This window comes from Hyperolius riggenbachi, chromosome 7, assembly GCF_040937935.1.
Source record: "Hyperolius riggenbachi isolate aHypRig1 chromosome 7, aHypRig1.pri, whole genome shotgun sequence".
NCBI lineage: Eukaryota > Metazoa > Chordata > Amphibia > Anura > Hyperoliidae > Hyperolius > Hyperolius riggenbachi.
Window position 1 is genome coordinate 85,762,970 of NC_090652.1, and position 24,446 is coordinate 85,787,415.

General features: G+C 44.1%; 2 protein-coding genes across 7 annotated transcripts in view; both read left to right on the plus strand.

Moving 5' to 3' along the window:
* Positions 1-5,737, plus strand: part of ANKS3 (ankyrin repeat and sterile alpha motif domain containing 3) — a 72,259-nt gene extending 66,522 nt beyond the window's left edge. For all 4 annotated transcript variants that reach the window (XM_068244204.1, XM_068244205.1, XM_068244206.1 and 1 more), the window contains exon 17: positions 975-5,737. The gene's annotated coding sequence lies outside the window, so the exon portion shown is untranslated. The remainder of the gene's footprint in view (positions 1-974) is intronic.
* Positions 5,738-13,462: 7,725 nt separating this feature from the next.
* CLUAP1 (clusterin associated protein 1) overlaps positions 13,463-24,446 on the plus strand; it is a 30,974-nt gene continuing 19,990 nt past the window's right edge. For 2 of the 3 annotated variants that reach the window (XM_068244213.1, XM_068244214.1), the window contains exons 1-3: positions 13,464-13,585; positions 20,954-21,065; positions 22,229-22,313. In XM_068244213.1, the coding sequence (XP_068100314.1) occupies positions 13,564-13,585; positions 20,954-21,065; positions 22,229-22,313 (219 nt within the window). In that variant the 5' untranslated portion in view covers positions 13,464-13,563. Of the gene's footprint in view, positions 13,586-20,953; positions 21,066-22,228; positions 22,314-24,446 lie in introns of all 3 variants that reach the window. The other variant, XM_068244212.1, reaches the window with a different exon arrangement.

Below are 24,446 nucleotides of genomic sequence, written 5' to 3' on the forward strand. Positions count from 1 at the left end.
TTTATATATATATATATATATATTTATATATATATATATATATATATATATTTATATATATATTTATATATATATATATATTTATATATATATATATATATTTATATATTTATATATATATATTTACAGAGGGGCTGCAGCACACAACAGGAAAACAGTGACAGGGGCTCTTGGTTACGCTTTAACGCGCTTAAGCTCACCAACTGCGCCAAAGTGTCCCCGATCTGGTGAGTCCTACTCTACCATGCAAAATGCCAGTTTTTATAAGCAGTCTAGTGGGAACTAAACCAAAAACCCAAGAGTCAACTAAATGGAAAAAAAAGGAAATTAAAAACACCTTACCTTTCACTAGCTACCAAATGAACTCTCTGAACATGTGCAATGCACTAATTTATATGCTTAACTGTGCTAGAGGTGGGTGTGGTTATGCAGGCTTACAGGGGAAAATTATAAATAAATACCAAGGGGTAAGCAGCACAAACCAAATTTTTTATGCAATTCTATGCAAAGCATGCACGCAGCTCAGGAGGTCCCCAACCTCCATAAGAAATATATAATTATATTTATATATATATTTTTATATATATATATATATATATTGTACTTGTGATAGTTTTTCATCTCAGATCTACTTTAAAGGGAAACGGCCTACAAGAATGCAGCTGAGCAGTATCAAGGCTTTAACTTTACACCCTTCTCCTCTTAGGCCCTGTGGGCACTTCCGTTTCCCAATGCACTCAAGTGGTAAAGGGGCAGATGGCACAATAGACAAAACTCTCATCTTTCACTAAGCAATTAGATTTCATTTCTGTAGATGGCCCAGAGAGAACAGACACATTCTGATTGGTAACTCCACTGTATTGTCCTTGTTCTTAGCACTGTTTTATGGGTAAGAAAAATAATGTGAAGTAACACCTACATTGTCCTGATGCATATGTATTGTGCTGAGCAGTTTCCTTGTATGTCACTTCCAGGGGCCATTTTTATGTTACCTCGGACGGCGGGTGATGTTTTCCACCCCGAAGCTGACAGACCCCAGAGCCTGATGCCCACGAGAGCCCCCACAGAACTTCAGAGATCTCCTGGTCTCTGGCCTGGCGGAGGCAGACTGCAACATGTGGTGATCTACTGATACCTGGAGCAGAAGATGCAGCGGTGACGCCATCTGGCCAAAAGAGGCAGCGATGGTTTAGCAAGACATTTTAAAGGAGGGCTCATGCTGCTTGGATAATATACTGAAGCCTTAGTTAGCTGGTGGAAGGAGCACTGTGCACTGCTACTTCTGACATCATTTGATGAATAAAATGCGCCATGTATTTTTGTGTGCCCCCCCCCCAAAAAAAAAAACTGGCCAGATGCTGTTTTGCAATATCTGGCAGCTCCTCATTTGTCAGCAGGGCTACTGTCGGGAGCTGGAGATCCCACTTTTCATTCCATCTTTTATCTGACAAGATTTCGAACAACCATTACTTCACTTTAAGATCAGCAGCTGTGTTCTGAGTATTGGCAGTTAGAAATCTTACCAGGTAAAAAAGGCGGAGCTTTTATGGTTGAGTTGAGCCAACGAAAAAAGTTCACAGGGAACTGTTCTCTAATCACAGCATAGTCTGCAACTTGAAGCATTCTAACTGGTCAAATAGTGTGGGCGTATTATTACTATGACCTATCTGAAACCTAGGTGTTTGAGAGGGTGATGCCCACCCAATCATGTTACTGGAATTTCCCTATGGACTTTCTCACTGGTTCACCTCAACCATACTAGCGCCGAGGAAGCCAAGTGAAGAGGCAAGATGTGACTGGAGAAAGGAGATGATGCACTGTGGATGCTCTTTACCTTTTAATCGCAGAATCACATAAAGATGACTAGCAGTGGGGGTTAACAAGCCTGTCAGCCGTTTCATGTTTACAAACACTTCGTCAGAGGCTACAAGGATGTCTGTGATTCTGCGATAAGGGCTTCCACCGTGCCTCACCTCTTTTCTCCAGTCAGTCACATGGTAACTTGTTCAGTGAGAGCACGTGTATGTGTTACCGGATACAAAATAGCCTACATGTATCCCCGCTGCATCTAGTGCCAGGCTCTACACCAGGTATGTCAAACTGGTCCTACGAGGGCTGAGATGCTCACACAATTTTCATACAGCTCAAATCAATTGATGGGTCTGAATAAGGAAAGGTGTGGTCAATCAGGTAGAACACATTCCTCTCTTTCTCAGTCCATCCTAAATACTGGCATGGATCTGGCCCTCCAGGCCTGCAGTCCGACACGTGCTCTACACTCTCCAAACCATTGTGTGAAGCGGCAAGATCACTGTTCCTGCCAGCAGCCCTGTTGACACACGAGGGGCTATCGGATATCCATATCTGGCTTTCCTGAGAATTTTACACAAGGTTTCAGTATGGTGTTCTCTGGTTATCACATTGGTGACAATGGAGGAAGCAGAATATCAAGTTTGTCACTAAAGTGGTTCTTTACAGGAAACCAGAAGTTGGAGGAATATGGGCGAAGCCATCACGAAGCTGAAAAGCACCAGTTGCCTGGCTGTTGTGCTGGTATTTTGGCTTCGCCTGAAACAAGCATGCAGCCAATGGACTCTTCAGACCACCTGCATATTTGATCTTAGTTTAAACTTATTCTGAGTATTTTCTTGCTCCCTGGTGGCTCAAAAGTATTTTATTGATAAAATGATAAAATATCACCTAGGAGAAAACTTTAAGAAAAATAGGCCAGAAGAAGATAATTGCATAAAGGACCTGTAATTCAGAAGAGATTACAGGTCGAGGATCAGCACAAACAGCCGGACAAGTAACTTTTTTAATAAGGACTCTTCCCATGTTCCAGTTATTTCAGGTTTACTCTAATAATTATTCTGCAAGCCGCAGATTTTAAAGGAGTGATATCTTGTTCTTTTAAGTATTTTTATGTTTATTTTATTAGTTATTTTATTTTTATTCCAGAGACTTGGTTATGATGTTTGTAGAAGGACAGAAGGTAAAACCAAACATCCCAAAACTGAGTGCTGATTTAGGAATAAGTTCTTAGAGGGTTTCTATAGGAGGAATCTAGAAACACTGTTAGGAGAGGGATTAGGAATTTTATGCGCTCTTTAGCATCCCGTCTGACTGCCCAGAGTCTAGAACTATAATACAATCACTACTGTTGACTGTTAGAATCCTGACCTGCAGCCAGCAATGCCTGTACAAGTGACAAATTAGATTGAGTTGCAGATGTTCTTTCAGACCACAAGAGTTTGCTGTTGTGAGAGACCAACCTTTTCTTGTACTAAATGAAAAGCCGGTCTCTTTCCTTCCAACAGAAGCCTATAGTAGCTACAGCAGTCAGGCAGAAGTGAACAGTTATCGGCTGGATGTTCCTTAGTGGCTGGAAACTGAGATTTTCAGAAGACCAGCTGATTGGATTTATCTTTGGCTAATTACCGGACAGGCAGTAGATTATGGAATTATACACTGACTTTATTTTCAAATTATACTCTTAAAAAATATCTTTATTTTACACTTAAAAAGGCCACCTTTTTTAAATTATGGACAGAACTGAGTCTTTCCTTAGGACGCTTTACCTGTCTCAGCTCTGGGCATCGGCCAGTCGTTGGCCCTTATAGTGCTGTGTGACTAGGAAGTCACAGACATATAGAATGCCTGATGGGCTGCAAAAGGCAATGCAGTCTGTGAAAAATAGGGGTCATGTAGGGGGCAGCAGTGAGCTGTTCCAGGGTACATTTCTGGAATTTAGTTTATTGTAAGTTCACTTTTCTCTCCATCCATTTCAGGATGTTTTAGGCATGAGGCCAAAACTATTGATAACAATTCTCTTCAGTGTTTGCTGGATCTGCTACTCTCTGGCAGTGCCTGTGCCTCTCCTATATACTGGGCTGCACTTAGGGTAACATAAATTGGAGGTGGGAGGGCCCCTGAGTGTTCTGCTATTAGGTTTTTGTGCATCCAACAGGTTAGCAATACACCTTAGTATGTAAGCCTTTTGCACTGGTTTCCCACTGTGGGTCTCTTTGTGAAGGACGCTGTTAAAGCATACCTGTAACCACTGCAAGGAAATAGTTACATACTTAACTAAGAGGGAAGGCTCTGGATCTCTTATGGTGCCCATACATGGTACCATTTTATTTTATTTTTTATCCAATCTTTCCATTTCTATGTAGTTTAAAGGTAAAGTAAGTGAATATACTGAAAGGATAATTTAGGCAGTTCCCTTATATTACATAGTACAATTTTTTTCATCCAATCTTACCATTTCTATGTATGGGCACCATTAGAGCCTTCCTGGCCCCTCTGCATCCCCGACCCCTTTAAAATTTCCCGGTGGCTGTATTCTTAGTTCTCCTTGGATCTCTGAGCACTTCCAAAGATAAGTGGCGCTCTGTACTTTTGTATGCGCAAGAGAAGACTCGCATGTGTGCAGTATGGAGCTTGTCTTTGGAAGTACTCAGAGACCTAAGTGCTTCTGTAGCCTTCTGAGGAGATCCAAAATCTTGTTCAACATTAAAGTCAAATGCTGGAATGGAGGTGGATCGAGGGGACACAGAGGACTGGGAAGGCTTTAGGTCGCATTCACAGTGGGACGGTGCGTTTTAAAGTGTTAGTCGCAACGTGTCTGGGTTTAGAGGTAACACACTGCAAGCAGTGAGTTACCACAACGTAACATTTTTCGACGCAACGTTAACATTGAACTGTGAACGGCCCATAGGATTAGTATTGCAGTACGGTAAGCTGCGTTATAAGACTTTATATCGCAGCTCTGCAATGTGGCACTGTGAATGCGACCTTAACGGATCCAGAACCTTTTCTCTTCTTAGGGGGAGCAAGTAACTTTTCTCCTCGGGGTGGTTACAGGTATAACGTTTCAATCCAGATATAGTAAAAATTGTGACTCCCCTCACCATCTTCAAAGTGACCATGAAAGAACACTGAGGTGTGTAAACTGAAGATGCGATTGGTTGAAGTTCTTTGGAGTTGTTGTCACCTCTTTCTAGGGCAGTCCTCAAGGGCCTCACACATTTTTGGCACAGCTTAAATTAATGGATAGGACTGAATTAGGAAAGGTTTGGTTCAACAAGTAGAACCCATGTTTCCCTTTCTCCATCCATCCATCCTAAACACTGGCATGGATATGGCCCTCGAGGCCTGGAATTCAACACCTGTTCTCTAGTGAAGGCCTCACAGCCTAACTTGAGTATTTTCATTCTGTCAGACATAACCCCACCCCCATTAATGTGGAGGCCAATGAACAGAAGTAGTCCAGCAAGTAATGCAGTTATGTCCTGTCAGTCTAATAGTTTAATGACAGTTCCATTGTGACAGTGTTAGGGCTCATTTCCACAGGCAGTTGAACTGTGTATTCGGCAAGCAGTTACCAGGCAGCAGCAGGCACTTGTGAGAGTCTGAGAGGCTTTTTACTGTCTATCAACTGCTTGTGGAAATGGGGCCTTACAAGTCCAGTAATGAGTTCTCAAAGGTAAAAGCCTGGCCTATTCTTTTTCCACGTCTGCCATTTATTTCTGATCTCGTACTTTACCTAGAAGGAGGCAAAATGCACAGAAGTCAAATATGGGAGACTCATTTATTATAGGTTAACATTGTGCAGCTCAAGAAATCTGTTATTACCTGTGTGAGAAACCTACGGAATGTATTTTATTTATATCCTTTCAGTGACTGCCTACCAATTTTGAGAATATTATTAATAAAAGTGCCTCTTTTAAAATCATCCAAGTTGTGTCATTGAACAAGAAATGTGGTATATCAAATGCAGGGCTGTGGAGTCAGTACAAAAATCATCCGACTCCTCCTTACAGGACTACTGTAGGAGGGTAGGGGGAAAAGAGTTGAACTTGCCTGGGGCTTCTAATGGTCCCCCGCAGATGTCCTGTGCCCACACAGCCACTCAACCGCCCCTGGTTCACTTCTTGAATTTGCGTCTTTAAAGTCGGAAAACCACTGCGCCTGTGTGGCCGCGTCCTGGTTTTTTTGTTTGTTTGTTTTTTTTCTTCTCCTACCCTATAGTACTCCTTTTAATTCCTGAAAACTCCAACTCCAGGTACCCAAAAATTGCTTGACTCTGACTCCACAGCCCTGATCAAATGTTTTCATAAATTCAACAATGTATCTTGTATTTTGGGCAGGTACTAAGCCCTTAAACCTACTGTAAATACTCACATATAAGCCTAATTTTTCAGCATAAAAAATGTGCTGAAAAGTTACCCCCTCTACTTATGTGAGACAGTGGCGCAAAACAGATGGTGAACCAGGTTTTGTTAATGGCAGAGGACTGTAAGGATTGTGCACTAGTGATCCTGCTTTTACCAGCTTGCACCCCTGCTGTGTCCATGCCCATGTGTGCGGGCGTGTGCTGCTCAAGACTACCTGTGTCCCCTGACTTGTGGAGCGGAGTGTGCAAGCAATGTGTCAGCGGTGTAATGATCAGGGATTCTTCCTGTGTGGCAATCGCTGTGTCTCATATCTATGATGCCATCTAGTGGCTTCTTGAGACACCGCTGTATGATCCTGGGGAACATCTGGCTATGGGGAGGGGGGGCTGACTTGTACTAGGGGAACATCTGGCTACTGTGGAGGGGACTTTATTGGGGAGGAGGCTTATATGCAAGTCAATCACTTTTTCCTGGTTTTCTGGGGGGGGAAAGTGGGTACTTCGGCTTATACATGGGTTGGCTTATATGCAAGTATATACGGTAGTTTAGTTGGAAACCGGACCAATACTTGTATATGTAAAAAGCACCAACATAGTGATTCTCTGGACATGCTTTATCAACCATACCGGGGGTGACTCCCATATAGACAATTAAGAAAAAGCCTAAAAACACACAAGAATAACATTCTGCCCCCACTCCATCAGGCTTGCAAAAAATTGCTCACTCTCAGGATACTTCCGTTGGCACATCACAGAGCTCGTGGTGGCCTTCTCATTTTCTTCTCCGAACAATTCATTTTCCAAATGTCCCAAACAATAGGAAGGCGTATTCATTAGAAACGATGACTGTGCAACAGCCATCTACTGTGCAATTCTGGTACTGCCTACAGAATATCAGTAAGAAGACTTCCGAAACCTTCCCTTGCAGCAGCAGAAAGCCAGTGCAGGAATGACTGGACCAGGAGAGGAATAGGGTAGGCTCTATAGGACCCATTCCCTCTCATTGGGTAAGTATCTGTTGTTTTTTTTGTTTTGTTTTTTTTAACTTCAGAATCACTTTTTAGGCCTGCAAAAAAAAAAAAAAATACAACTCTCCTGCCATTTCCTCCCTGCCCAAATTTTCTGTTCTAGTCAGTAAAAGACTTCAACTACTTAGAACAGGGACCCCTGGGGGCACTAGACTGATAGGATTGTGCTGTACAACAAATGTCAAAGCACTAAACAGCACCTATATTTATCAAACCCCCTCTCAGTTAAGGGGTACTTTAACAGCAATTTTCTTGCATCTGTTGCCATTATGATGCAAAGAGTTTGTGGCTACATGCATTTCTTTGGACGTAACCATTTCTAACACCATAAATCAGTCATAGTTCAGCTGGTGTGTGTGTGTGGGGGGGGGGGGGAGGGGTTGGGAAAGGATAAGAGCATTAATACTTGCCCAAATAAGAATCCTTTTATTTTACAATGGGCTATATTTTACACCTGATGAAGGATGTCTATCCATAACATGTAGTGTCTTGTTTGGTAATACACAGCAAGTTGTTTGCAGCCAGTAGTGTGCCGTCTCTTCATTTAGGCCTGGTTCACATTGCGTTTATGAGCCAAAAAGAACCAGTAAGCGGAACCGGTCTCCACTTCAGTCTCAGGCTCAGTCCGTGGCCCAGTTCACATAGTGAAAACGGATCCGATCAATGATTGATCGGATCCGTTTTTCACTCGGCAATGCATACCTATTCTTCTGTAGCAGCCGGCGGTAGAGGCTTCCTCTTCGTCCGCCGTGACTAGTCACATGACGCGGAAGAAGATGGAAGGCTTTACCGCCGGCTGCTATGGAAGATTAGGTATGTATAAACCATCCCTCACCAACCCGCCTGGCTGCTGCACCCTCCCCTCACCCTCCCGTCACTCAGGTTCGTGTCGGCCCATGTCCCCATCCCCGGTGGAACGGTCCGTTTCTTCACTAGTGTGAAGAAACGTTCCATTTTACATTGCCTCAATGCTGCATTTTTTTTTTTTTATTATTTTTTTTTTTTTAGATTAAAATTGGGGCCTGCAGCAATTTTTAGTTCCAGGGACCGGAATGTGTCCATACCAACAGACGCATGTGAATGGATCCATAGGTTAACATTGGATCCTTTCACATCCGTTCCGTTTGTAAAGTATACGTTCCGGTTCTGATCCGGAAAAAAACGCTAATGTGAACCGGGCCTTAAGGTTGCCCCACACGATACAATAAAATGATCCGCTTTTACAGCAATTCAATAAAAACAATCGGATCGCCCTCAATTTTTTTTTTTCATTCGACTGAAAAATCCGATTGGATTTCCCGTTTTCTTCGATTTTTATCGATCCGGAATGCCAGATATTTTTCTTCAATTTTTCTAAAGATTGTATGGTGTGTGTTAAATTGTCAATTAATATACACACCCTAGCAACTTTGTCAGTGTTTCCAATCATTTTTATCATAATTGGGGGAAAAATTGAACATGGGTGTGTGGTATGTTGGTCATATTTTTTAAAATGTTACAATCCGTCAGAAAAATTGATTACATTTCTTAAATTGAACAGATTTTTTTAAAAATTGTATGGTGTATGGCCACCTTTACACAGATGTTATGCAAGCTGTATGAGCAATCCAGCTGAGACGAGGCAAGTGTTCAGGTAACTTGATACCTGAGAAGCTGTTCACCAGGCATCGCTTTGTGGTACAAATAAGCGCATTTATACTTGCCTAAATAAGAATCCTTTTATTTTACAATGGGCTATATTATTTGTTAGGTTTACAGTAATTTTAGCGATGGTGAATGTCATGATCTAGCAGCTATTTGTGATATGGCATATAATACAGAAGCCATTTTGTTCATTTTCTCTCTGCTGTGTACTATTTCAGATGTGTTTCTCTCTGCTGTTTACTATTTCAGATGTGTATGTATGTTAACCCTTTCGGGACCGGCCGCCTAACCCCCCTTCAGGACCAGGCATTTTTGCAGAAGAGGGGGGGGGGGCGTTTGGGGGGTCAGGCAGCCGGATCCCTGCAGAGTCTGGCTGGGCTGTCTCCCCCATGTGGCCAGGTGTCCCCCCTTGTCAGCAGCAATCACTCACCTTCCAGGCGCCAGCGACGAGCCACAGCAGATCTCTCCGTTCCGGCGGGCATCTCGGCTCCTACTGCCGCTCAGTTCCGGGTCGCGGCTTGATGATGTCATCAAGCCGGGACTCGGTGCTGACGTCAGAAGGAGCAGAAATGCTGGCAAGAGCGGTGGGGGTGCCGATCGTCACGGGAACGGCAGGGAGGTGAGTGGATCCTCTTCTTTCCCCCCCACACCCCTACCGCCGCAGCTGTCGAATTGATCACTATGATCCGACGGTGATTGTAGTGATCACATAATCAGCAGCCATACGCGATGGCTGCTGATCACTGAGGGGAGATGCTAGCTGTCATATGACCGCTTAATCTCCCCTCTCCGGTGCGCACGATCGTGTCGGGATGGTTCGTTATCACGGACGTTGAAACAACGTCCAGTCAGGACGGTAGCACAACCTGCTGGACGTTGATTCAATGTACTTGGTCCCCAAAAGGTTAAGAGGCTAGTCGGGCAGCTGGCTTTATAGCTGGGGTATAATTGGGCACCAGGCTGAAGGAAGCTGCTAATTTGATTGTCTGCATGGCCATGTAAAGTACAATAGCATTCAGTGTCCTCTGGTCACTGCGGCCTCCAGCAAGGAAACAGGTAATTAGGTAACGACCCCCTATTCTGTCCTGAATCTGCTGAAAAGGTGTTTCATTGCTTTGAACTTTGTGTATATGTAAACAGCCAATATACAATCAGACTGTCTGGTCTGGACAGTTGAAAGCTGAAACAGGAACCTTTTTGCTAATTTGCATACCATAGCAAGCAAGGATGTGCTGTCACACTCTGGGAAATTCAATTATATCTGGACTTGTATCCTCCCACCGCCTTGCGATCTGGTCCAACCCCCAGTCGGGAACCATTTCTGCATGTGTGCCGCAGGGCTGGTTCCTGACAGTGAAAGCCGCTAATAGAATATCGCTAAAACTACTGACATTGTATTGGGCAGCGGCTGATTCCGATAGAATATGTCATTTTTATTATCAACGAACCCTCTTCTCCCACTAACCCTCCCTCTACCTTCTTCTGACACTAACCTATCCCCTTGCTGATCCCTCCATCGATAGTGTCCCCTTCTGCTGCTAAACACTCCCTTGGCCAATATCTGTTCCACCTATAGGTGGCAATTATTGTGCACCTCCAACACCCAAATCACTGGCAGCGACAATTAAAATTGTGGTGTATGCAGCGATAGCCACCCAAATTACCTGATTCTTCACTTATACACGTCACTTGGATTCTCAGCTGAGGCGAATGCCATCTGGCCTGCGTATTATGCACCATGAAGAGGCAGAGCTATTTACATGCCGTCATCAAAGCCAGACCTCAGTACTGCAGCAGCTGGACAGTGAGGCACAGGCTTTACACCAAGTCTTGGTCTACACACAAATCTGAATATTTTCTATCCTGTCAATGTTGCATCAGTTTTACCTGACAGGATGGAAACTGTACATCTTTCCTGTGTGAACACGCCCATAGAAAAAAAAAAAAAAACTGACTATGTACTATTAAGCCCACACACTCAACAGCAGTCTTTTATGCGGCACAATTATCAAACAACTTTTGTTGTGAAAGAAGTTGAACAACCAAAAAGAAGTTGCTTGCTATTGTTCAAGGAACTGATAAGACGTCAATCCAACTTTTGGATTGACGGCTTATCAGTCTTATCAGTTCTTTGAACAATATAGCAAGCAACTTTTTTGGGGTTGTTCAACTTGTTTCACAACAAAAGTTGCTTGATAATTTTGTTGCATAAAAGACTGCTGTTGAGCGTGTGTATGGGGCTTTCGTTTTTGCAACTTAGCCAGATTTTGAAACCAGTTGCAATCATTTCTAAGTATTAGTATCAGAAAGTACTACCTAAGAATTATCAGAAAATGCAACCCAACCTAACACACACAGAACCCTCCGCGGCCTAACTAATAAGGGGTACTAATAACTCCCCCTTCATAGGCAACTAATAACAATACACCTGGAGGGAACTAATAACCGTTTAAATATACGCTGCTTTTGGGACACAGGTGGTTGTAAATAATTACAGCTGAAATTACTGTAGGAAGCTGCGCATGTGCAGTTATGCACAGACTGTACAGTGCACATGTACTGTATGGAAAATTGGAAAATCTAATGGGTCAAATATCTTTCACCACACAGGTGTAATACAAAATATTGCAACCTATAATATTTTGCAACTTCAATGGACTGTGCTGAACTGCACATGCCCCGCCTTTTTTCACATTTCCTGGATCTCATTATTTGCAACTGCCGGTGTTTAGTTCCCTCCAGGGGGGGTTATTAGTTGCGCACTAAAGGCGCGTACATACGCCATACTTCAGCAACTGTCGGCAGACTGATAAGATCTGTCAGAAACAGTCTTAAGCTGGCCACTAACGGTCCAATTTCTAGCGAAAAATCGTTCGAGTGATCAGAAATTCTGATCGGACGAAAAATCGTTCACTACACCATCAACTAACCAATCATTGCTTCCTATCTATCATGATCACCAAGAAAATCCAAATTTTCATTCGACGAAAATTCATTCGGGCGACATTTTTTTCACTCGTTCATAATCGATTGTGTCCACCAATGGAGATTATTTACAACCAATCCGATCAGAATTTCTGATTGCTCGAACGATTTTTCACTAGAAATTGGACCGTTAGTGGCCAGCCTTATCAGTCTGCCGACAGTGCGTACAAACGTGCTACTGTTGGCAGAACATCCGCCCAGCGGGATGGTCTGACTCTGACTGACCCGTTAGTTGCTGAAGTATGGTGTGTGTATGCGCCTTAAAGGGACACTTAAGTCAAACAAAAAAAATGAGTTTTACTCACCTGGGGCTTCCAATAGCCCACTGCAGCTGTCCGGTGCCCTCGCCATCTCCCTCCGATCCTCCTGGCCCCGCCGGCAGCCACTTCCTGTTTCGGTGACAGGAGCTGACAGGCTGGGGACGCGAGTGATTCTTCGCGTTCCTGGCCACAATAGCTCCATCTATGCTGCTATAGCATATATCATATACCATATAGCAGCATAGAGGGTGCTAATGTGTCTGGGATTGCGAAGAATCACTCGCGTCCCCAGCCTCAGCTCCTGTCACCGAAACAGGAAGTGGCTGCCGGCGGGGCCAGGAGGATCGGAGGGAGACGGCGAGGGCACCGGACAGCTGCAGGGGGCTATTGGAAGCCCTAGGTGAGTAAAACTCATTTTTTTTGTTTGACTTAAGTGTCCCTTTAAGGTGGGGGAGGGTATTGCTTCCCTCCGGGGGGGGGGGGGGGGTTATTAGTTGATCAGGGTGGTTCTTTATTCCCTCCAGGGGGGTTTATTAGTTGCCCAGTAGAGGCGGGTTCTGTGTGAGAATAGGGTTAGGTTGGATTGCATTTTCTGATAAAAATACATTGAAATCAATGGTTAGGTTGCACTTTCTGATAGCTATATTCTGATAGTATAAATTATTGTAACCAGTTGCAAAATATTATAAAGTTGCAAAATATTATGAAGTTGCAAAAATGGGCAGCATGGTGGTGTAGTGGTTAGCACTCTTGCCTTGCAATGCTGGGTTCCCCCTGTTCGAATCCCAGCCAGGTCAACCTCTGCAAGGCGTTTGTATGTTCTCCCTGTGTCTGTGTGGGTTTCCTCCCACATTCCAAAAACATACAGATAGGTTAATTTGCTTCCCCCTAAAAAATTGGCCCTAGACTATGATACATACACTACACAATACAAACATAGACATATGACTATGGTAGGGACTAGATAGTGGCCCTCTGAGGGACAGTTAGTGACAAGACACTATATATATATGTATTTATATTTTTATACATACACACACACACTCACTCTGTACAGCGCTGCGGAAGACGGTGCTATATAAATACTAAATAATAATAATAATGCTGTCAAATACTGACGTGACTGGACACCTGTTATGTGTGAACCCAGCCCTGCATTCATTACAGCAAATACGCTGAAACATGTCTCTCAAACGTAGCGCAGCCGCGTACCAAGCAAGCAGCACAGAACTAGGCATTTCGGTCACAGGGGCGGAGCCGAGCTGCCTGGATTTTACGCCCTGCCTGTGAGTGAGAGAAGGAGCGGCTACGTCTCAACAGAGTGAACAGAGCGCCGCCCGTTGTAGAAAGAGTGCGCATGCTCCGTTGTTGCTTGTTTTCTTTCTGGGCCGTGTCGGGCGCCGTAGTACTGCAGTTGTCGTGGCAACCGCCAGGTAACGGTGGAGAAATCCGGTGGAGCTAGGCAGTCATGTCTTACCGAGACTTGAGGAGTAAGTATAGTGTGTGGCAGGGCAACCCCTGTCCGTCGTTCCCCCACTACTTGTAGTACTATTATTGACAACCACTGTGCCAGGTAGTGCCTACCTGCTTAGTATGAATAAGCAGTTTGACGTACAAAACGACTGGGAAACCGCTGTTTCAGAGACATGTTTTCTACTGTCATTTTCTTCCAGCTTGTGCTACTGTAGGGCTTGGCTTACAGTAAACCAGTAATCAACAACAAAACATTTGTAAAGCACTTTTCTCCTTAAAGGGAACCTGAGATGGGGGGGATTATAAAGAAAATGTACATACCTTGGGCTTCCTCCAGCCCCCTTCGTTATGATTGGTCCCACCAGGTCCTCTTCTGCCTCTCCGCTTTCCTGCAGTTGGCCCCATAAAGTCCTCCGGTCCAGGGCCAACTGCACATGCTCGGCCCGTCTGTGCGCGCGCGCTTCATGTTCACGTCGCCGGGGGCGTTCTGCGCCTGCATAGTAATACTGCTCAGGCCCAGAATGCTCCCAGTGATGGGAGAGAGACAAAGGAGCCTGGCTGTACTGCAACGACTAGAGGATTTTCCGGGGCCAGTTGTGGGCGAACAGAGAGGACGGCGTGGAAGCGGTAAGGCCGGAAGGGACTGGAGGAAGCTCCAGGTATGTTTATTTTCTTTATAATCCCCCATCTCAGGTACACTTTCAGGATCCAAAGCACATAAGCTTGTCTCAGATCAGTACATAATGATGTGTACAGGGCGAAAAGTTATGTGATCACAAATGCCAGACTAAACAGGGGACTTTTCAAGTTTTATTTAAACGTAACCAGGGTTGGAGCTGTTTTGATTAAAGTGTACCTGAGACAAAAAGAAGAAAACATTTAGACATACTTGGGGCTTCCTCCAGGCCAGTTTTCTTGGGCTGCCTCAATCCTTTGTTAAGTTAAGAGGGCTAGCGCTCAAACGGATAGTCTTTGATGATATCAAGATATGATGTCAGTTTCTGTAGATGAAATATGGAGCACCCCCCCCCCAATGTGGTCAGACTCACCGGATGATGCGGCCTAGTGGGCCCGTCAACGCCTCAGGGGTATAGGCCACCCTCAGCCACTCAGGCAATATCTGCTGGGCACTGGCGGACCTCTCCAGGTGATGAGACAGGGGCAACAGTAGGATGCAGTTCACTCCACATAAAGGATTGCTGAATTGATTTCAAAATTACAATTGCTTCTCATTTCTGTGTAGTAATTAAAAGGGCTATAGATTATTCCAACAACTCTCCAATATCCACTATGCCTCAGGGATGGTGGCCCACTGGTGACATACAGCCACATGGAGGGCAAATGAGCACACACTCATGCAACCAACATGACTTGCCAGCATCCAGACAGTTTACCAGGGCAAAATTCCATTAAAACTGTCGCCATCTTCCATCACAAAGTAAAAAGCTTGTCAAGCTTTTTTTGGGTAAATATTTAATTGATGAAATTTTCAATATAATTTACTTTTTTTTTTTTTTTTTTTTAAATTTATTCTATATCCCTCCCTCCCTCTCCCCGCCAGACAATCAGCGTGATCAGCTGTCATAGGCTTCAGCCCATGACAGCCGATCACTGTTTAGCCTGTCAGGGGGACAGCCGTGTCACACAGCTGTCCCCAGTACAGCGCTGCTGCAGATTGCAGCGCTGTACAAAGTAATTAGACGGTGGTTAACATTCTCCCGAGCGGCTATTGCCGCTCGGAGACTGAAGGCGGGGCAGAGCTCCACCCCCCCCCCCCCCCCAAGCAGGAGATGTGCGCGTGATCTCCTGCTAGCCCCATAGACGGACGTTCACGTCAATGGGTGTGGAGCGGTCCTGGGGCTGCCGCACTGCTCACGCCAATTGGCGTGGAGCAGTCAGCAACAGCTTAAACAATACCAGTTACCTGGCAACCCCTGCTGATCCTCTGCCTCTAATGCTGGGTACACACTATGAGATTTTCTAGTCGATTTACTGTCAGATCGATTATTTCCAACATGTTCGATTTGCTTTTCGATCGATTTCCGAGCATTTTCCGATCGATTTCCGTGCACTTTAATAGGAAATCGAACGGAAAATGCTCGGAAATCGATCGGAAAGCAAATCGAACATGTTGGAAATAATCGATCTGACAGTAAATCGACCAGAAAATCTCATAGTGTGTACCCAGCATTATGCTTTTAGCAATAGACCCTGAACAATCATGCAGCAGATCAGGTGTTTGACATTTTTGTCAGATCTGACAAGATTAGCTGCATGCTTGTGTCTGGTGTGATTATGCAGGTAACTTGTATTGTATTGCAGTGCTGCCAGGTAACTTGTATTGCTTAAAAGGAGTTCAATATGGCAGCCTCCATATACCTCTCACTACAGTTCTCCTTTAAGTTTGTCAAGGCATTCCGTAGGGTAGGGGCAGCATGACAAAAAGCTCTGGCTCCAAAGGTTTTTAGTTGGACTCTGGGGGTGGCCATGTTATTGGAACCTTTTGATCTGAGGAGCTGCAACAAATACTTCAGGTATCGGAGGTCTAGGTCAGGTAGGGATTTGAATGTTAGCATGCCAATTTTGAAATGTATTCTCCATTTTATGGGTAGCCAGTGTAGTGAGAAACTGATTGGTGTTATATGGCAAGCGAGGGGTTTGGCTTGAGTCTTGAGGCAGCATTCTGTACTAGCTGCAAGTGGTGTAGGTTTTTTTTTTTTTTTTTTGCACAGAGGACATTGCAATATTCCAGCTGAGATGCAATGAAGTCGTGAACTAGGGTTGGAAGATCAATTTAATGAGGTGCTTCATTTTTGCAAAAATTCCTTAGGTGAAAGAAGGAATGTTTCAATACAGATGAAGTTTCCATTAATCACTAAACCCACGCTGTGTACAGTGTTGGAGCTAGTAAGGTCTGAGTTCCCTGCCCTTAGTGGTGTTGACTGTGTCTAGAGCTGCTTTGCTGTTATGCGCTGAACTCCGATGAGAAGAACTTCAGTTTTGTTAGCATTAAAGGAGTTATCGGGCAAAAAAACCCCCAAACAAACAGCCCCATGCAGCCATCCTGTGCCCTCGTAGTCACTCACTGCTGCTCCAATCCCCCGCCGCCAGCTAGTTTTGTTTTTGCCGACCTCGGGGTCGGCGGGCTGCATTGCGTACATTTTTACGCATTCCGGCTGGTGCAGGAACGTTAACACATACATTGTTACGCGTCAGTGGTTCAATGCGTAAATATTTACGCATTGAACCACTAACGCGTAAAAATGTATTTTATGTGTATTTTTCACATTTTGTGAAAAAGAGGGCAAATTTCTCATGTAGGTCCTTTGAGGATGTGATGTTGGGTTTCTGGTAAGATGGGTTGCAAAGGCTGTCACCTGTGCGGAATAGCTGGGCAGGTTTGTTGGCTACTTTTGCAATTTCCTGTGAAAGAAGAGGACTTTCTCTTGTTGAGCATTGCCTGGTAATTCTTTTGGTGAAGAATTGGGGAGTGTTTTTTCCTTTGAGCAATGATGTTTGTGCCACTGTCGTTCCAGTCTGCATCCCTCTTTCTTTAGTTCACCCGCGGGGAGGGCAGCCCGAGCTTTCCCTCCCTATCTCCCTGGGCAGCCGTCTAACTTCCACCCCCCCCCCCCCCCCTCCAATCTCCCAATCCAGGAAGCAGCGTGTGTATCAGCGCCGGCTATGTGGAGAGGAGGAGACCGGCGGCGATTGGATCCAGGGAGGTGAGTAGCTAGGTATAGCGCTTCCATGCGCTCTCGATCTGCAGTCTGGAAGGAGGGAACTTGGACGGCTGCCCGGGGGGATAGGGAGGGAGAGGTTGGGCTGCCCTCCCCGCCGTGGGGATATAGCATGGAATATTTTACCTGGTAGTGCCTGCTGGCTCAGGGAATGATGCGCTGCAGCAGTGCACAATGTAACTCTGCGCGAGCACGAGAAGACATTCTGCGCATGCCTGTTAATGACGTCCTCTCGTGCACAGCGCAATAGGGAAGTTCACAAATCTTCCGTACTGCTTGATGCCCCGTAAGTAGATGAGGGTCTGGCCGCCATGTTGGATTCCGGAGATACACGAACGGGGGAAATAACCGGCAGAATGGGGGTGGAGAGCAGCGACATCTGCGGATTCTGCTAAAGGCAAAAAAAAAAAATGAGATACGGTACATATATTTTATGTGGGGGGGTTGGATTAGGGTTACAGTATTCCTAGTTATCAAACCATCATGTGGGATGTAATAGTGTGGAGTGTTGGATTCTTTTTAAGAAGACACACACACACACACACACACACACACACACACACACACACACACACACACACACACACACACACACACACACACACACACACACACACACACACACACACACACACACACACACACACACACACACACACACACACACACACACACACACACACACACACACACCTTATTACAACTGCCGGTTACACCTATAGATGTGCTGCACCAATGTAACGATTGCCAGACAGATTCCTTACCTTTCTCAGTTAAAGTAAACCTGAGATGTACTGATGCAGAGGATTTTTACATACTTTGGGCTTCCTCCAACCCCCTGTAGTCTGTCAGCTCTCGTCCGGTCCGCTGTGCTCCTGGGTAGTCCGCAATTGAGTTGCGGACCACTGTGCTTGCACTGTTCTGGGCTAAGCCTCAATACTTTGTTCATGCACAGTTACAGTCTTAATGAATTGCGCATGCTTAGAACACTCCCAGCTGCGGGAGTGCACATGGGATTCAGGCCTCTTTCACAGTGGGACGTTGCGTTTGATGTGACGTTAAGGTCGCATAACGTGCCCCTAATACAACGCATTGAAAGACTATAACTTGGACGTTATAGTACATTCTTTAGCCCTGCGTTTGGTGCGCCGTTTTCGTCGCACAGTGATGGTATGAAAGCTGCACATGCGTTACAAAAAAAAAACAAATTACTGAGCATGTGCAACACACACAACGCAGCAGATTTATTGCTAAACGCACAGCATGCAGCACTTTCTAAATATTGCTACACGTTACATACAATGCAACGTGTGCACTGTGAATGTTGCACAGACTTAACACTGCTGTGCGTTAGTCCACGTTAAAACATGAAAGAGGCCTCAGTGTTCTGTTCTCCCTAGAGTGTTTTTCCAACCGGGTGGCATGAAAAAGTAGCCGGGTGTGGTGCAAGTCGGGGAATGCAGGGCCAGTGCAACTCTGTTTTCAGCATATGAGGTGGCGAGCCCAAGACAGCCGGGTGCTCCACAAAATTAGCCCTGTGAAGCATCGGGCTAAAAGAGCCTGGGGAGAACTCTGCAAACTCTGCAATTGGGGGTGCACATGGCCTGGACTGTACATGTGAATTAGTATACTTTAGTATATATACGGGGCTGATAGAGGCACAATCTAGGGGACTGGGCTGGAGGAAGCCCCAGGTAAGTAAAAATCCTTCACATCAGTTCATCTCGGGTACACAGTGTGGAGCATTGGGTAACCAGTAGCATACATAGAGTAGTAGAAATGATCCCAAACTCGACAGATGGTGATGTGCTGCCTGAGGTGGAGAAAAATGATGCTGGAAGTAATGTGGAAGTAACATGGCTGATGTAAATAGATTGAAACATTTGCTGTTGGTTATAACATCAGCTATTGGTTTTTACCATTTACATATACATTTCACTAGAGATCTACAGAAACCCTTGTATTGCTTGCACATATATGTATATTACTTTGCACGCAGCCGCACCTGGATACAACATTGCTAAGCATCTAATGATTTGTGTACTCTTTGCTTATCACTCATCATTATCCCCTGAAGCGAACATTAGATCGGTCATAATGCCTGAGAACCATTGTTTATAGGGAACCTGAACTGAATAAAATTATTTAAAATAAACTCATGAGGTACCTGTAAATGAATATTACATGCTTACCTCGCTGTCAGTTCCTCTCAGAAGCTCACCATTTGCTTCTTAAGATTTCTTCCAGTTCTGACAAGATTTTGTCAGCGCAGAAATATATCAGTTGCCGTCAGTTGTAACTGAAATGACAACTGATGAGCAAGGTAATGTCCATGTTTCCCTATGGCTCAAGTGGGCTATATTTCAGTTTAACAGTGTGCTGACCAGGAAGCTGTTATGGGGTGATGGCCATTTTCAAAATGGAGGAAGGAGAATTCCATTGATCACAGTGGACAAACAGGACGCAGGAGAGGAGGAGATTGAGTAGTAGACTACACTGGAGGTAAGTATGACGTGTGTATGCTTATTTTGACTTTTAATTTTCAGTTCAGGTTTGCTTTAAAGGGAACCTAAACTGAGAAGGATATGGCTTTTTCCTTTTAAAATAATACCAGTTGCCTGAATCGCCTGCTGATCCTGTGTCTCTAATACTTTTAGCCACAGCCCCTGAACAAGCATGCAGATCAGGTGCTCTGACTAAAGTCAGACTGGATTAGCTGCATGATTGTTTCAGGGTGTGATTCAGCCACTATTGCAGTCACAGAGATCAGCTGGACTGCCAGGCAACTGGTATTGTTTAGCAGGAAACATCCATATCACTTTCAGTTAAGGTTCCCTTTAAAGGCTCATGTGCAGCTGCCGCAATCTGTCCAACTATCTTCCAAACTTGTATTTTGGAAGATGAGTTGGGTGTGTGTACAGATGACCAACTGATAACAGGTTGTTTGCCAGATCCAACCGGTGGATCAATCTGACCAACTATCAGGCAGGTTGAAATGTGTGTACAATTATTTTCAACAACTTTATTGCTTTTGAAAGCGAACATGTTGTGAAGTGTGTCATTTAGCTTGCACGCCTAGTATTTAAGTGAGTTGGTTGTTTAGTTGGTTGGCGTGTGTGTACGTACTTGTCATGTAAACAACTTGTTGTGTGGTTTACTTTCCTAGATATATTGTTCAGTCAGACCCTCATAATACTGTACATAAATGTGGTAAAATTAGATATTGATTGTACATAGCATAGTGTATGGTCACTCAGATGTGTAATCCGTTGATCAAGTTTGATCTTTGCTGTCTGCAGGGCTGTGGAGTGAGTACAAAAATCATCCAACTCCAGGTGCCCAAAATTGCGCCGACTATGACTCCACAGCCCTTGCAGTGCTATGGAGTGGGTGCAAAAATCATCCGACTCCTCCGTTTATGAAACCGATTCCAGGTACACAAAAGCTCTGACTCCTTGACTCTACAGCCCTGGTCTGCATAGGTAGTCTGCTTCCTGTTTGTGCTCTGTAAGTTAAGTCAGTAGCGGGTTCTAATTACATTAGCACATTTACCATATTTAGTTTATTACTTCATTTATCCTTTTTATTGAAAAAAAGAACAGTTTTGTCTTTAAAGTCAATGTGAACTTTGCCTTTCCTTCCCAGATTTTACAGAAATGATGCGGGCACTGGGGTATCCTCGCCTCATCTCCATGGAGAATTTCCGTAGCCCCAATTTTCCACTGGTTGCAGAGGTTCTCATTTGGCTGGTTAAGAGGTATGGCTCTTTTCTTTGTCTTAGTGTGTGGATACCTTTTGGCTAAAATGTACAGTTATATGCAGTTCAGATTTTTTTTTCTTCTTCCCAAAGCTGTATTAGTCCAAGGAGAGGGTTTGACATGGACTTGGCACATTAAAGTTTTCTTAAAAAGTGCAGCCTTGCTGTTTAAGTCTGTATTAGTAACAACAGATCACCTTTCTCCATCCTTTTCCTCTTTCTATACAGTTCTACATCTCTGTGGTTTTCTGCCACACTCATTTTCATTAGTACTGCATTAAGGAGATTGCTTGATCTATCTTTCCCTCTGTCCTTTTGTTCCTTCTCTATTCCCATTCTGTGTGTGTTTCATTTCAAATTATGTATCATTAGTTACTCAGGCATGCACGAATAAAGCTTTATTAGAAAACTGGCACATTAAAAGCATATGTCTAGCACAGTAACAGTATAACATGGTGTGTTTAAACAGTCTAGAACACATTATGCTGGGAATGCACAATGAGTTTTTTTTTTTCAGCATATTTACTGTCCGAACGATTTTCCAATTGTTTTTCATTCACTTCTATGAGAAATCGATCAGAAAAAGGATCGAAAATCAGATCGGACCTGTCAGAAATTATTTATCCAACCATCTATCTGACAAAAAATCTCATGGTGTATTCTGAGCATTAGGGACAGCAAAAAAGCTGGTAGTGCCAACAGTAGGACTGGTAGGTTAGGTGTGTGTGTGTGTGGGGGGGGGGGGGGGTATGGCAATTTAGTGGATACTATTTGTGGGTGCAGCAGGTGTGTGTGTGTGGTTGGGGGAGGGGGGGGGGAGGGGAAGAGGCACAGCGAAGCAGGTGTGTGTGTGTGTGTGTGGGGGGGGGGGGGGAGAATAATTTGAATTAAGCCTATGGAGGCCTAGATAACCTAATCCTTAGATTCCCTTCTGCTGCTGGTTGGTAAAAAAGGGGTTATGAAATAATTCCTGAATGGATGGAAAAGATGAATATAGACTTCAGTTTACTTCAAACAAAGCACTGCAAATTTCGACATCCGGAAGCCCGTCCTTTGTCAAGGGTATGACTATGTATTCCGCTCTGTTAGATTGTATGAATGTGCAGTGTGATCTTACTCCGTACCCAGGCCTGGCTTTTCATCTGTGTTCTTTCCTTGCTTAGATATGAGCCGCACACGGTTATCCCTGTGGATGTGGATACAGAACAAGACAGAGTGTTTTTCATTAAAGCCGTAGCTCAGTTCATGGTAAGGCTATTGCCATCTCATTCTTTATAATTGCATATGCCTTCATGGCTAAATGACAGGTATACTGAGAGAACGCGTGACTTGAGATGAACATGGGTACATGTAGTACTAGTCCTACTGATAACTTGTCTCAGGTCCCTTTTTTATTTTTTACATTACAAGGCTTAGGAAACAAGCAAAACATACTTACCTATGCAGTTTAGGTACTTAAACAACAGTTGAATTCAGCTTGAGGGCTCTTTCACATCTGAGCTGTATTCTGCATTTGACGCAACGGCAATAGATTGCGTTAACCAAGGTAAAATAAAAGTCCATAGACATTCATTTTACCTTTCACATCTAATGCTGCTTTTGGTGTGTTGCAGTTCGATGCACCCAGGAGCTTTTTAATTGTTCGGCACTGGTGTTTTCCCGATGGGTTACTTAGAACTACCGCCGCTAATCAGTCGCACAGTAACTTCACACTTCACACAACGTGAGCACAAAATCGGGTTCATGCATGCATTACCTAATGTGAAAGAGCCCTCAGCTCCCTTTAAATGTAAACAGATGCCAGAACACTTTTATTTGGCTGATGAGACACTGCTAATAGTTTATTGCTGAAAAGTTTGAAAGGCTATTGTTTGTTTTGTTGTGCAGCTGAATGAAGCAGATTTTAACATCAGACGGCCATGGCTGCTGTTTGAATTCAGTCTTAAGCTGGTACACACATCCAATTTTGACTGACCATTCACTGGCCAATTTTACCACTTTCGTGTGGTATGAGAGCTTTTATACACTATCTGTTCATAGAATTCAAAGTCTGTAGGCCCTCATACTACATGGAGGTGGTCAAACTGGTCAATGATTGGCTAATCAAAATTGGATGTGTGTAGGCACCTATAGAAATTCAGCTCTTAGAACTTTCCTGGAATCACATCTTGAATCATCAGTTGAATACTGCTCTTTGCCACCACGGGAGGCTTTGGAAATCTTTGGGAGCTCGAGTGGTCTTGCGTGCTCACGCATGCATAGTATGGAGCCTTCTGTTTTCGAGAGCACTCAGGCTCCCAAAGACTTCTGAAGCCTCCCGCGGCAGCAGATTGGAACGGCGGTGATAGAACGAGAAGAACAGAAAGGCTCTATATGACCCAGTGCCAGGTAAGTATCTTGTTTTTTGTTTTTCTCCCCCAATTTACATTGGCTTTCAGTTTGTTTGCTTTAAAGCGGAACTGAAAATTTAAAAAAACACACAAAAAACAGAGTTTCACTTACCTGGGACTTCTGCCAGCCCCCTGCAGCCTTCTTGTCCTGCGCCGGTCCTCCACAATCCTCCCTTTCTTCTGCCGCCAGCTAGTTTTGGTTCGAAGACTTGCAAGTAGATGGGCCACTGCACCTGCACAGCCCTGCCATGTATAGCCTTGATCACGTTCCCATCCGCAATAGCATCCTGCGCAGGCCGCTATTGCGGACGGCAACGCGAGCAAAGTTAAGTGTGGCTAGAGCTGCACAGTCACAGCGGCCCATCGTCGAAACCGAAACTAGCTGACGGCATGGAAATGGAGGATCGTGGAGGACCATCGCGGGACAGGATGGCTGCAAGGGGCTGGTAGAAGCCCCAGGTACAGTAAGTGAAACTCTGTTTTTTTTTGTTTTGTTTTTTTTTTAATCTTCAGTTCCGCTTTAAATCAACCATGAAAATTCTGTCTTTAAGAGACCCAGTTAAACCATACCAAAAAAGAAGTGTCCTCATGAGATAAGGTGCATTTAGTACTTATGCTACTTAGAATTTGTCTATATTCACTGTTTATAACCGGTTCCCTTCTTACCGTACTCCATTGCAGGAGATTGTTTGTTTGAAAGTCAAGTCATTTGTAATACATATACAGGCATGGATAAATAACTTTTGGACATATACCATACTATGAAGAAAGTTGTCTTTTTGTTGTTTTCAGTGTGCTTTAACCACTTCGGTATCTGATGGTTCTGGCCCTTTAAAGCAGTATTAAATTCTGACATGATATTCAATAAAAATGTGTTTTCCTACTTTTTATATCCCATACAGTTATCATATTTGCTTTTGTGCATAAGTATTATTATTCAATTAGAAATGACAAGTTCCCAAAGTACAGTTTTATTTGCTCTGAAAGCTGC